Source organism: Vicia villosa, linkage group LG3 (genome assembly GCF_029867415.1).
Source record: "Vicia villosa cultivar HV-30 ecotype Madison, WI linkage group LG3, Vvil1.0, whole genome shotgun sequence".
NCBI lineage: Eukaryota > Viridiplantae > Streptophyta > Magnoliopsida > Fabales > Fabaceae > Vicia > Vicia villosa.
This window is the reverse complement of record NC_081182.1, coordinates 47,606,544-47,621,766: the sequence shown is the minus strand read 5'-3', so window position 1 is coordinate 47,621,766 and position 15,223 is coordinate 47,606,544. Positions and strand designations below refer to the sequence as shown.

At 42.7% G+C, this 15,223-nt stretch overlaps 1 protein-coding gene across 1 annotated transcript; it reads left to right on the top strand.

The window, feature by feature from the left end:
- Positions 1–14,006, top strand: LOC131658002 (uncharacterized). Its single transcript, XM_058927343.1, has 4 exons — positions 1–184; positions 329–807; positions 964–1,345; positions 13,822–14,006. The coding sequence occupies exons 1-4, from the start codon at positions 1–3 to the stop codon at positions 14,004–14,006; spliced, it is 1,230 nt and encodes a 409-aa protein (XP_058783326.1).
- The last annotated feature ends 1,217 nt before the right edge of the window (positions 14,007–15,223 follow it).

Below are 15,223 nucleotides of genomic sequence, written 5' to 3'. Positions count from 1 at the left end.
ATGGCTAACAACGTGACCGCTACCAGAGAAGCTACAAGGCGTACTCACACTTACAGTTTCCATCGCGAAGGCTTGGTTCAGTTGGGGCAATTGGGTGGATTGATCACTGGTCATAATAAAACTGTGTTCACTGAGAATTATGGAAACATCTTGACCCTTTTGGACTCACACGTCGACGAATGGGGTTTATCTACTCTTCTCCAGTTCTATGATCCTGACTTGCGTTGTTTCACCTTCTCAGGCTATCAGTTGGCTCCCACTCTCGAGGAGTACTCTCACTTTCTCAATATCAAGATTCAACACAAGGTTCCTTTCGTTTGTGTCCCAGAGAAACCTGATCTGGACAACATTGCCAACGCTCTTTATTTGAGCATAGAAGACGTTCTTGGGAACTGGAAGAAGAATGGTAGCGCTCAGGGTTTCTATATGAGTTTCTTGGTTGAGAAGGCCCGAGAGTTGGCTAACAAAAAGATGTGGGAGGCCTTCAACGCCCTTCTGGCCGTTTTGATTTATGGGATCGTGATGTTCCCTAACATTCACAAGTTCGTTGATCTGGCTGCTATATGTCTTTTTGTGGAGAAGAATCCGGTCCCTACTTTGCTAGCCGATACGTACTATTCTGTTCACTCTCGATATGGGAAAGGAGGAGCCATAAGAAATTGTTTGCCGTTGTTATACACCTGGTTTAAGTCCCACCTACCTACAAGTGGTCCTTTCATTACTTCTACTCAGAAATGGCCTCAAAGGATCATGGGGCTTACCGGAAATGACATTGTCTGGTGTCCTACTGGGATGGACGTAGAGAAGGTTATAACTAGTTGTGGTGCTTTTGACAATGTTCCCCTCATAGGAACAAAAGGTGTTATCAATTATAATCCTAAGCTAGCGCTGCGTCAATTGGGTTTTGCACTTGAAAACAAGCCTTTGGACAAAGAGATATTTGAATCCGTTTGCTTTGAGAAGGGAACCGATCTAAAAGGTTTAGAAAAAGTGGTGAGTGCCTGGAATGACATCCATACGAGTGATCAGATTTCTCTAGGTGAAAAGAATGCCGTTGCCAAACAAGCCTACACGGATTGGGTTGAAAATAGAGTTAAAGATCGTCTGTTGCCTTTCCCGAAGGTTAATCCTTTGTACAAGCAACCACCTAAGGTTCCAATTGCCATTATGCCTGCTGAGAATTGCATCCCAGTAAATATGGAAAGCACCCAATGGCACGAAAAGAAGTCAGATGCGCAACCGAAACATTGTCTTGTGGACCAGAAAAAGGTTGAGTTGACACACGAAGCCAAAATGCTGAAGGGAGGATCTTCCAGAGTTCAAAAGAGGGCTAGAACGGAAAAAGGTGAAAGAGACACTACTGTTATTGTTGAGGATCACCAGAAGATCCTAAAAAGGGCCATGAAAGAGGCAGAAGAGAAACTCAAGCGAGAGTACCGAGAAGACTTGAAAGCTTATAAGCTCAAGATAGAAAGGGATGCTAGAGTTGAAGTGAAGAATCTGAAAAAGAAACTGGAAGAAGAGACCACTAAAAGAATGGCAATTGAGACTCAACTGAAAGGAAGTCACCTCCGTAATACTCGACTAACAGAAGAAAATGCCAAGCTCAGAGATCGAATGATGGAGGACATATCTGAGAAGGATTATCTCCCAGAATGCAAAGGATGTGACGAACTCAGGGAGTGCTGCAAGAAGCTGGATGGGCATTTGTTTCGCAAAGATGAGGTGATCCAAAGCCTTCTTAAAGGAAGAGATCGAGAAGCAACCAAGAAACTGTTTGATGAAACTAAGAAGTGGAGCGACGAGCACTTCAGACAAGGAGGACCTCTGTTTTATATTCAGATGGATTGATGTTTGAGTCTGTATGTCTCGACCACCACCAGACTTGTTGGATGGGGTCTTTTATTTCCCTTGTTGAACTATCTTGTCAATGTATGGCTTGCCCAAGTTTAAAATTCTTGTTATGAATAAAAAGAACTAGTTTCTCTTGACACTTATCTTTTGTCACATTGTTAGCTATTCTGGATCAATATTAAATCTTGGATACTCTGAAAATGGCACATCACGTCATACGCACACATGCACTCATACATTCACATTATCACATTGCATTTTTCAGGTTATTGTACAAGAAACTAATTGGGGTCCCTTTCAGCAACAGATTTCTTTTCCGACGACGAAGCTGACTTTCTTACATCCTTACCGTACCCGGAGCAACGAGAGAATCATGGAACAATTTGAACAGAATCAAGCTGCCCTCCGTAGGGATATGGATGTTATGGGGGAAAGAATGGCCCAACTTATGGAGACTCTCCATGCCGTTGTTCAAGGACAGGATGAACTCAGAAAGAGTGTCGCTAGTTTGGTCAAAGATACTCCTACCAATTCTGCTGACGGAGGGGTGAAAACTAAAGAGACTCCTATTAATGAGACACTTAAGGTGGTGGACGACCACCATGAGGTTATTGATCTTGAACATGATCTTACTGCTGAGTTGACTGAGACTGCTAAGATGTACCAAGCTCTTGAAGAACGTCTTAAGGCTGTTGAGGTTGCTAAAACTTCGAGTTTCGACACTGCTGCTATGTGCTTGGTACCTGGGATTGTTATTCCCCCGAAATTCAAAGTGCCAGATTTTGATAAATACAAGGGAGTCACCTGTCCAGAGACTCACATTCGTTCCTACTGCCGTAAGATGGCTGCTCATGCTGAGAACGAGCCTCTGCTGATGCATTTCTTTCAGGATAGTCTCACTGGAGCCCCGTTGGAATGGTACATGAAACTTGAGAGGTCTAATGTCAGTACTTGGGGACAACTTGTCGACGCCTTCTTGAAACAATACCACTACAATACTGCTATGGCTCCCAGCCGTGCCCAGCTACAAAATATGTCACAGAAATCTGAAGAATCTTTTAAAGAATACGCCCAGAGGTGGCGTGAACTTGCGTCCCGTGTCCAACCTCCTCTCTTGGACCGCGAGTTGATTGATCTGTTTATGGGGACTCTAAAAGGGCCATATCTTCAGCACATGGTTAGTAATACTTCTCCCTCCTTTTCGGATGTGGTCATCATCGGTGAGAGGGTTGAGAACTGTGTCAAAGCTGGTACCATTCAAGGTGTTACTAATCCTAGCAACTCAAATTGTAATGGTAAGAAGCCGTATTCTGGGTTCGTGAAGAAGAAGGAAGGTGAGACTAGCACTGCCTCTGTTGACCAAGGTCGAGCTCCTGCATATTCTGCTGTTCCACCTCCTTATTATCCGATGCCTTATGCTGTTCCAGGTCCGTATGTCCCTCAAGCATATGCTGCTGCTCTTCCACAACCATGGATGGCACCCCAACAGCCTTTCGTACCACAACAACAAGCTGCTGTTTCTCAGAATCGCCAACAGAATCCTAGGCCTCAAGGTCAAAGAGGTCCACAGAGGCAAAGATACCCTGACAGGCGTATAGATCCGGTTCCAATGTCGTATGCTCAGCTTCTTCCCCAATTACTTGCTGGTCAATTAGTGCAACTCCGCGAAATGGGTCCTCCACCTGACCCTCTTCCTCCTGGGTATGATGCGAATGCTCATTGTGAATTTCATTCTGGGGCTCCCGGCCACACAATTGAGAAATGCAGGGCATTCAAGTGGAAAGTCCAGGATCTTCTCGATGACAAGCTCATCTCGTTCACTCCTACTGGTCCTAATGTGCAGAATAATCCTATGCCTCCTCATGCTGGTACGACCAATGCTATTGAGTCATGTGATGATCAGATCTTAGTAAGTGATGTTAATGAGGTAAGGATGCCGCTAGCAGTTGTCAGAGAGTATCTTGAGCAACAAAAGGTTTTGTGTGAACTACATGACTACTGTTTGCAATGTTCTTCTAACCCTGAGGAATGCGTTAGGTTGAGAGAAGAAATCCAGAGACTAATGGATGAAGGTGTTCTTAGAGTGGAAAGGGTCGTTCCTGTCGAAGATGTGGCTACTCTAGAGATACCTTACTATCCTGCTGAGGTGTCAAAAAATCAGAGTACTCCCTTGGTCATTCGTGCTCCGAGTACTCCCTTGGTCATTCAGGCTCCGAGGACTCCGTTGGTCATTCAGGTTCCAAATGCTCCTTCGACCCCTCCATCCTCGTCTCTTGTTCCTTCTCCTGTGAATGATTCTAAGGCTGTCCCTTGGAGCTATAATGCCGTGTATATTCGAGGGAAGAAATATGATTGCCCTCCAGTGGGTAATTCGAGCATCACTAATATTACTGGCACTAGTGGCATTACCCGTAGTGGTCGGATCTTTGCTGCCCCTCCTCCACTTCCTAAAGAGACCAATAAAGAGGCTAGTACACAAGCAAAAGGAAAGCAAGTTGCTGTTGATCCTCCTGTAACACGTAATGCACAAGATGCCGAGCAACTCTTGAAGATCATTAAGAAAAGTGATTACAAAGTGATTGACCAACTTGATCAGACCCAAGCCAAGATCTCCATCTTGTCTCTCTTGGTGCATTCCGAAGCTCATCGTGATGCTCTGATGAAAGTTCTGGCTTCCGCTCACGTTACTCAAGACATTACCGTCCCTCAGTTTGAAGGGGTTGTGACCAACATTGCTGCTGGTAATTGTTTGGGTTTTTCTGATGATGAGCTTCCACCTGAGGGTAGAGCACACAACAAAGCGTTGCATATCTCCGTCAAGTGTCTGGATGCTGTGTTGTCTCGAGTTCTGATTGATACCGGTTCTTCTCTTAATGTGATGCCCAAGACCACTTTGTTTAAGCTGAGTATGGATGGGATTATGATGAGACCATGCACTATGAGTGTCAGAGCGTTTGATGGCTCCAGAAGGTCCGTAGAAGGGGAAATTGATCTGCCTGTTTTGATTGGCCCTCACATGTTCTATATTGCCTTCTATGTCATGGATATAAGTCCTTCATACACTTGCCTCTTGGGTCGTCCTTGGATCCATGCTGCTGGGGCTGTGACATCTACCCTCCATCAGTGTTTGAAATTTGTTGTGAATGACAAGATTGTTGTGATCACTGGTGAAGAGGATTTGATCGTCAATAATCTGGCGTCATACCGTTATGTTGAAGTGGAGGGAGAAATACAAGAGACACCTTTTCAGGCATTAGAGATCGTGTCGGTTGATAAACTCCCCGTGGTTGAGAATAAGAAAGAACTCGGAGCACCCCTCTCGTCTCTGAATGATGCTAAGGCCTTCTTAGAAGCTGGTACTCCCCATAGTGCTTGGGGTAAGCTGATTGATGTTCACGAGAAACGAGACAAGTATGGTCTTGGGTATCAACCATCTTCCTCTACTCAGCTCAGCATAATTCCTGGAAAGAAGGTGATTCCCCCCATTTCTCAAGTGTTCGTCAGTGCAAGCACCAGTTCTGGAAGTCAGGTTCTCGCCGTGGATGATGATGATGAAGAAGATCTCTCCAAATTCATTTGCCATGCTGCGCCTGGACAGGAGCTCAACAATTGGACTATCTTGGACGTCCCCAGAGTCACTTTTATGGAGATGTAATTTTCTTGTTTCGATAAGTCATATGCTTCGCCCTAAGCATTTTGACCGCTTGTATAAAGAAGGGCCCCCATGTTGTTTCAATTTGTTTAATATTGAATGAAAATCATATCTTCGCATGCAATTACTGTTCCATTTCTTTCATTTTTGTTTTTACTTTGAAAAACTTTTTCAAAAAATGGCAAAGCTTTTTCTTTCTCTTTTATGTGTTGCATTCTAAGGCATAAATCATCCATCGTGCAGATCTGGCTCGAATTCCATCAAAAATGATAATGTTACAGTTCCACGTCTTAATATCCTTGAAAATCCAATTGACCAAGCTGATGAGGATAGTGGGGAAGATTGTGAAGTCCCCGAGGAATTGGCAAGACTTTTGAGACAAGAAGAGAAATCTATTCAGCCACATCAGGAAGCCATAGAAATCATCAACCTCGGTACAGAAGAAGCAAAGAGAGAAGTCAAGATAGGCGCCGCTTTGGAAAGTGATGTAAAAAGAAGGTTGATTGAGTTGCTTCGAGAGTATGTTGATATCTTCGCCTGGTCATATGAAGACATGCCTGGTTTAGACACGGATATAGTTATGCACAGGCTACCTCTCAAACCAGAATGTCCGCCGGTAAAACAAAAACCACGGAGAACTCGACCTGATATGGCTTTGAAAATCAAGGAAGAAGTTGAAAAACAGTTGAAGGCTGGTTTCTTATCTGTGTGTGAATATCCTCCTTGGATTGCAAACATAGTACCCGTTCCTAAGAAGGACGGAAAGGTACGCATGTGTGTCGACTACCGAGATTTGAATAGGGCAAGTCCGAAGGATGATTTCCCTCTGCCTCATATTGATGTGCTAGTCGACAACACTGCTCAGTATTCGGTATTCTCCTTCATGGACGGTTTTTCTGGTTATAATCAAATAAAAATGGCTCCCGAAGATATGACCAAGACTACTTTTACCACTCCGTGGGGTACGTATTGTTATAAAGTGATGCCTTTTGGTCTTAAGAATGCCGGTGCAACATATCAACGAGCGATGGTGACTCTCTTCCATGACATGATCCATAAAGAGATTGAGGTGTACGTCGATGATATGATTGCAAAATCCCAAACTGAGGAGGAACACTTGGTATATCTTGAGAAACTGTTTGCTCGTTTGCGTAAATTCAAGTTGAGGCTTAATCCAAACAAGTGCACTTTCGGAGTGCGATCTGGGAAGTTACTTGGATTCATTGTGAGCCAACGAGGGATTGAGGTCGACCCTGATAAAGTAAGAGCAATACAGAATATGCCAGCACCAAAGAATGAAAAAGAGGTCCGAGGGTTCCTTGGGAGGTTGAATTACATAGCCAGGTTCATTTCTCATCTCACTGATACCTGTGAACCCATCTTCAAACTGCTGCGCAAGAATCAAGATATCCGTTGGGATAATCATTGTCAAGAAGCTTTTGAGAAGATTAAACAGTATCTCCAAGAGCCGCCAATTCTCATGCCTCCGGTTCCTGGGAGGCCGCTTCTTATGTACTTAACTGTGCTTGAAGGATCTATGGGGTGTGTGTTGGGCCAACATGACGAGTCTGGTCGAAAAGAGTGCGCCATTTATTACCTGAGCAAAAAGTTTACCGATTGTGAATCCCGCTACTCACTACTCGAGAAAACTTGCTGTGCTTTGGTATGGGCTGCTCGCCGACTGAGGCAGTATATGTTGACTCATACCACTCTATTGATTTCCAAAATGGACCCGATAAAGTACATCTTTGAAAAACCGGCTCTTACAGGAAGACTAGCCCGATGGCAAATGCTTTTATCAGAATACGACATCCAGTATGTCACACAGAAGGCCATCAAAGGAAGTGTCCTTGCAGATCATCTTGCTCATCAGCCATTAGAAGAGTATCAGTCGATGAAGTTTGACTTTCCTGATGAAGATATCATGAAACTGGATGATAATGAAGGACCCGAACCAGGGGAGCGATGGACTCTCACGTTCGATGGTGCATCAAATGCTATGGGCCATGGTATTGGGGCAGTTTTGACTTCTCCTAGTCAAACCCACATCCCTTTCACAGCTAGAATATGCTTTGATTGCACAAACAATGTCGCAGAATACGAAGCTTGCATAATGGGTCTCGAAGCGGCCATTGATATGAGGATCAAGATCCTTGAGGTTTATGGGGATTCTGCCCTGGTTATACATCAAGTAAGAGGTGATTGGGAAACACGACACCCCAATTTAGTTCCTTATAGGGACTATATCTTGGAGTTGTTGCCCGCTTTCGAGGAAATCACTTTCAATCACATCCCCCGAGAGGAAAATCAATTGGCAGATGCTTTGGCTACTTTGGCGGCTATGTTCAGAGTTAGCTCCCCTAAAGAAGTACCAGACATAACGATCCTCCGTTACAAGGAACCTGCCCATGTATTCCCTGCTCATTGTCTCACTACTGAAGATGTGTATGATGAAAAGCCATGGTATTACGACATCAAGAGGTATGTTGAGAAGCAAGAGTATCCCGAAGATGCTACGATTGGTGATAAGCGAACGCTTCGAAGGTTAGCATCCAAGTTCTTCTTGTCAGGAGACGTCCTGTACAAGAGAAACTATGATTCAGTTTTGCTCAGATGCGTGGATAGACACGAAGCAGAACTGATCATGCGGGAAATTCATGAAGGATCTTTCGGAACTCATTCCAGTGGACATTCTATGGCCAAAAAGATCTTGCGAGCAGGATATTACTGGATGACGATTGAAAGTGATTGTTATGTATACGTGAAGAAATGTCACAAATGTCAAGTGTATGCTGACAGAATTCATGTTCCCCCGACTCCTCTGAATGTCCTGACATCACCTTGGCCCTTTGCTATGTGGGGCATAGACATGATCGGACGGATAGAGCCGCAAGCTTCGAATGGACACAGATTTATTCTTGTTGCTATCGACTACTTCACCAAATGGGTTGAAGCTGCTTCTTACAAGAATGTAACCAAGCAAGTCGTTACTCGCTTCATCAAGAAAGAGATCATATGCCGATATGGGATTCCAAACAAGATCATCACTGATAATGGGTCCAATCTTAATAACAAAATGATGGCAGAGTTGTGTGAAGAGTTCAAGATTGAACATCACAATTCATCACCCTATCGGCCAAAGATGAATGGCGCCGTCGAAGCTGCTAACAAGAATATAAAGAAGATTGTCCAGAAGATGGTTAGAACGTATAAAGATTGGCATGAGATGTTGCCATTTGCTTTGCATGGCTATAGAACTTCTGTTCGTACTTCAACTGGGGCAACTCCCTTCTCTCTTGTCTACGGCATGGAGGCCATACTACCTGTCGAAGTGGAAATTCCTTCGTTGAGAGTCTTGATGGACGCCAAACTCGATGAAACAGAATGGGTTCAAACGAGGCTTGATCATCTCAATCTAATTGAGGAAAAACGCTTATCTGCTATCTGCCACGGCCAGTTGTACCAAAAGAGGATCAAGAAAGCGTATGACAAGAAGATTCGGCCTCGAGAATTCCACACAGGTGACCTAGTTGTGAGGAAGATCTTGCCAATTCACACCGATCCAAGGGGCAAATGGACTCCCAACTATGAGGGACCATACATTGTGAAGAAATCATTTTCAGGTGGTGCTTTAATCCTGACGAAGATGGATGGGGAAGACGTTCCGCTTCCAGTCAATTCAGACTCAGTCAAAAAATACTACGCATAAAAGACCCGCTAGGTCGACGTACCTAGGCAAAAATAAGGGCATCCCGGCAAACCAAAAAGGTTTGGGCAAAAATTAGGGATAAAACAAAAGAGAATAACCCGCTAAGTTGAAAACCCGAAAGGGCGACTTAGGCAAAAAGGGGTATCCCGCTGGATGGAAAACCCGAAAGGGCGATCCAGGCAAAAGTTAGGGATCAAAAGCGAGAGGCTGCAGTCTGAATACCCTTCACAAAGACCACTATACGCCCTTGGCAGAACGGACAGATCAATCCAACCACTACCCTTCTGAAGCAAAGCATTGAGAGGATCGAGGATATGGGAACTGTAGCAATATCAGTTTTAGTGGAAATCCGAGCATTTCTCTTTGCCATTTCGCTCTTTGCGTTTGTATTTTCTTTTTCGCAACTACCTCATTTAGGAGTTGCTTCCTTGTACAGAAGCCTATTCACAGGCATTCCATCAATAAAATGATCTTTCGATGCAAAAGCTTTATTTCTTTCTTTTCATTTTTTTCTACGCATGCGAGGTGTGATTTAATTCGTTATTAAACATCGCATTGAAAGCATGGGGAATAATAATCACAAAATCAAACGAAACATGATGTTACATAGACATGAAAGTGCTCTGAGGGGCAATATTTGCGTCCAAACGTTGTCTTCTGTGCAGGTTGCAGGTTCTAGCCGTCATCTTGGTTCATAGTATGTCACAAAGGTCATCATCATCCCGCATGAAGGTTCGAGAGTATAATTCATCAGTACTGGCAAGCACGGAGCACATGAAAAGGTCCATATCCCTATTTCACATGGCAGACGAAGAGTGGTCTCTTAAAACTCGTGATTCCCCAAGCAGCTTAGGATGTAAGGAAAGTCGAGCAAAATCATTTCATCCCCAGCAGGGCTATGTTCCAACCCTCAACGCAGTTACCAATAATCTTTGGTACTGTAGGGTTCCAATATCAATTCACGATGATGGTTCAAGATCACAGGGCAACGGACCCCAATGATCCTACTCTTCTGTTCCACCAGTGCCTTTATTTGGCACTCTCTGCATATAGAATCCATTGCATATAGCATTTGCATCCTCAAAAGCGTAACATATCCGTCAAAAGCGGAACATTATGCCATAGAAAAAGTCAAACATGCATACAAAGCATAAGCCAGATAATACAAATCAGTGCTAAATCAAGCCAATGGCGCCTCTCCACATAAAGTGTTGTCCATATAAATTCCAATTGATATCTGCTACTACATCGCAAATCTCCTCCGCCCATGGTGCCGATACTTGGTTTCACCAATCCCCAATCCCCAATCCCCAGTAAGCCCGTCTACCAAGTCTCCTCTGATGCTCGTCTGTGTCTCTTTTATACTCGTCTGTATCTCCTCTGATGCTCGTCTGTATCCCTTTTGATGCTCGTCTGTATCTCCCTTTGATGCTCGTCTGCACCTCTTTTGATGCTCGTCTGTGTCTCTTTTATACTCGTCTGCACCTCTTTTGATGCTCGTCTGTGTCTCTTTTATACTCGTCTGTATCTCCTCTGATGCTCGTCTGTGTCTCTTTTATACTCGTCTGTATCTCTTTTGATGCTCGTCTGTGTCTCTTTTATACTCGTCTGTATCTTCTTTTGATGCTCGTCTGTGTCTCTTTTATACTCGTCTGTATCTCCTTTTGATGCTCGTCTGTGTCTCTTTTATACTCGTCTGTATCTCCTTTTGATGCTCGTCTGTGTCTCTTTTATACTCGTCTGTATCTCCTCTGATGCTCGTCTGTGTCTCTTTTATACTCGTCTGTATCTCCTCTGATGCTCGTATGTGTCATTCTTTTGATGCTCGTCTGTATCTCCCTTTGATGCTCGTCTGCACCTCTTTTGATGCTCGTCTGTATCTCTTTTGATGCTCGTATGTGTCATTCTTTTGTACTCGTCTGTACCTTATTTTGATGCTCGTATGTGTCATCCTTTCAATACTCGTCTGTACCTCCTTTTGATGCTCGTCTGTATCTCCCTCAAAACAATTGTCTATGTCACCTTATCTTTCTGTCAAACCTGCTTCTCTCCCAATCATTTCCATGTAAATACCACCTTTTCCGAGAACCTTGTATCGGCACCATTACCACATCACCGGATACCACCGTTCGAACCCATTACCCGTTGTAAATATTTCCATCAGAAAAACAAAAATCTCTTTCCCCAGCAGATATCAAACAAAAATAACACTCACGCTATCTTTTCTTCAGGACAAATTTCAGGTCTTGATATTTAACCTTCTTCTACCTTGAATGTTCGAAAGGCTAACGCCAATCTCACCTTCAGGTTTAAGACGATTAAATAGGGGCAGCTGTCATACCCCAAATTTGTCCTACCCCTTTACTTCTAACCGGCTTAGGCTTTGCATTCATGTACATACATCATCTAGGTCATAATCCACATGCATGCATCCATACCATGGGTACTATTCAAAGGCTAGCAAGAAAAGGCTCCATTACAAAGAAGTTTGATCAGAGAATGAGGAAACTGAGGCATAACCATGTGGCTCTATGTTCATTGAAGTCCTCCTGGATCGGGGTGTCTCTCTGCTTCAAATCAGGGCATTGATTAGAGGGTACAAGCTTGCAAATCATTTGGTTCTTTAAATCAGGGTTTCTTTGACCAAAGTCAACCGGTTGACTTTCTGGTCAACATTTAATCAGAAGCGGCTTCTATGTGTGGAAAACTTCTCATACTGACCGTGTGGATGTGTTTGTTTGACTGGATTTGACTGGAAGAGATTTAATCTGGAATTTCACCAGTAGTCGGAAAATCAGAACGGTTGACTTTCGGGTCAAAATCAGAAGAATTACTCAAATGTTGACTTTTAGTGGAAAATCGGTCAAGAAAAGTCAAAGAATGAATAAAATCGGAAGTCTGACAAAAAGTCGCCAAAAATAGAAAGAATAACAAAAATAGAAAGTTTCCAACACTTAGAAAATTTTTGGAACTTTAAATCTTGATGAGAAGTCCATTTCAGCACTGAATTACACGTGGCAAATGGTATTTTTTGAGGAAAATTCCAACATCAAAGTTGTTCCTCTCATGGAGGAGAACAACTTTGTAGTTGGACACTTTTTCATTTGAAGCTTGTACGAAGAGTTAAAGTGGTGTGAAGTTTCTGGAAACTCATCTGAATCAAGTCACAAAGCTGGGCACATTTCTGGTCATACGTGACACGTTTCATCGAGCACGTGGCGTACCAACTTTGAAGCCAATCCTAGGACAATCCAGGAACCCCACAAATGCAAACTTGGTATGTATCTATTCTTTGCCATGTACTATATGCAATGGAACAAGGGTTGAGTCAATTGAGTGGATATTGAATCAATTGTGAATGTTCAAAGTCATACCCTCGCACTGGCCAAGGTTATGCATCTGGCTAGGTAGAATCCCAGGGCACGCGTGTGCATTCCATCAAACACGTGGTGGGCTACTTTCAAACCAATTTTTGAGGAGTCTCAAACACCTCCAGAATTCTAATGCAACACCAAACTCTTCATCTCCGCGCCCTCTTTCATTTGATCACGAGTTTGTGTGAATCGGATGCTTATACATCAAGTTGCATTAGCATAAAGTCCACCACTTGAAGTTGCTAAAATGGCCAAAATCAATAGCATCAGATTGTTGCTGCAACATACATGCCATCGTATCAACCCTCATTATTCATCACCCTTCTTCATATATCCATGCATTGTCTTGACATGAGAAAGCACATGGAGAGGTTACTACAAAGGGGAAAACGTGTTCATTAAATGTGAGAAAAGAAACTACACTACACTCATGCACACCATAACACTCCATGCAACTTCATACACCATATATAAACCAAAGCTCTTCATAAACAACAAAACACACTTTCATTTTCTCCATTTTCAGTTTTCACATCACAACATCACTCTCTCCTCTCCCATTTTTCTCTCTCTTTTCACTCTTCTTTTCCCTCTTTTTCGCTCATCTCTCTCCCTTCGTAAAGTTTGTTACAAAAGTGTAACAAACTCTAACAAACTTCTTCATCTCAAAACCACCACCTCCATCTTCATCTTCCTCCTTCAACCTCCACCACTGCAACCATCTTCATCACCACCATTAAACCTCCACAACCTTCATCTCCATCATTCACTTAGCACAAGAAGTTGCAACCATCACTGCCATGGCTACCGAATCAACCGCGTCACCACTACTATGACTTCACTTGAAGCGATACTCTACTCTTCTGCTGCTGCGTAATACCTCGATCTTACTTCTCAAAGTCGGATCCAAGAGGCTGAAGCTAAACATTATCATCTTCAATACCGAATCATCATCACCACATTCAAGAACTCATCCAAGTAAGATATGAAACCCTCTCAGTATCCTAGAAATATGAGTAGGTCATGGGTATCTGATATCTTCGTAGCTCATTATGACTGTGCAAAACCCTTACGTTCTTGGATTGTGTTGTTTCAGTGTGTACAAATTCAAAGCGAGTATGTGTGTTTAAATCTCGCATTCGAGTCCTATGGACATTGTGGATTACGCTGGTGTGCTCAGAGTATGCTTTATTGAATTTGTTATAAGTTAGGGTTTTTAAGTTTCGTTTCAGTTAGCGTCTTAGAGGAGGCCTCAGTAGAAATGGACTTCAGATCCGTAATCAGCGTGAAAATCCGAGTAAAACGAGGTCCGTTTCGTGTTTCTCTGGGCACTTTGAACCGCGACCACGGCGACGCCCTACCGGAGAAGAAGACCGGAGGGAGTCTCCGGCGTCTGATATATCTCTCTCTCCTTTAATATTCAAGCCTGGGTGTCATATATTCATTGGCTCGGCTTCCCATTTTGTTTGGCCTTTGTCTTATTGATATGATTGGGAGTATCGTTGTAGCGCTGTGATTGGTCAGAAGCTAGCTTTTGTCCTTTTCTGACTTGAAAACTGCATGACCAATTGACGGATGTGTATTTTACTCATTGCATGTCACGTTAAATATTCAACTATAGTATGAAATAAATGCTTTACTGGCTAAATTAATAAATGAATGAAACAAGAGTGAAATAATTGGATTGATGCCATGCTGGGCCATGCGCACGTGGGCCTAGCCCCCATTTCTGGATCTCACCCCTAATTTGCTAACAAACCACCATCTTTTGTAACTGGGCCTGAGCACCTTTGCTTTTCGCACCCCTGTAATTAGGCCCAGATGCGCTTGTAACTAGTTTTAGTTCATCTAAAAATTGTTGTTGCACCTCCCTTCAGTGTAGATTAGATTTTCATTTTTAATCTTTGTTTTGCTTCTATTTTTAGTTCACAATCCCAATTTTAATTCAAATAAAAATACATAAAAAATTGCTCTTAGATTTTTAGGATGAGTAAATAATTGTCATAAGTTTTTGTTGATTTTTCTTAATTGTTTTAATCCTTTTAATAGATCTTTTTCCTTCGCAATATTTGAATATTCTTCGTATCAACACTTCTTTGTAAATAACTCACTAATAGACTTAGGAGCTAATTTTTAGTCTTGTTTTTTTGTATAGAATTAATGGATGTATGTGTGCTTGTGAATATCATTTGTTTGCTATAGTTCTCAATTTTATTTGCCGCATATTGATTTTCTTTTACCTATTCCATGTATAGTTTTTTGTTGTTAATAAGTTGTATAGTTTTATTTTTAATTCCCTTGTGTAGACAACTTAGACTAGAATTTAGAAATAGTTCCCTTCTTTCATTCCTTTTCTTTTCAACTTTTAAAATACTTAATAAATATCGATGAAGATCATACCGTTGCTTTATTTCAGGGTGGGAAAGAAATGATTGGGGCGTAGGCCCCGATGTATGTTCTTTCCTACTTAGCGGAGAAGAAATGGTTGAAGTGTGAAGCTTCGACGTATTTCTTAACCGTTGTTTAGAGAAACGATCGTGGTGTAGGCCTCGATGTGCATTCTCTAAATATTCACTAAAAACTTTTTGTATCTCCTTTACTTAGCGGAGAAGAAGTGATTGAGGTGTGAAGCCT

Coding starts and splice junctions, on each gene's coding strand:
- LOC131658002 (XM_058927343.1), top strand. CDS start 1: ATGGCTAACAACGTGACCGCTACCAGAGAAGCTACAAGGCGTACTCAC. Junction 185..328: donor CTCACACGTCGACGAATGGG/GTTTATCTACTC, acceptor TTTGTGTCCCAG/AGAAACCTGATCTGGACAAC. Junction 1,346..13,821: donor GAGGGCTAGAACGGAAAAAG/GTGAAAGAGACA, acceptor GTTTCGTTTCAG/TTAGCGTCTTAGAGGAGGCC.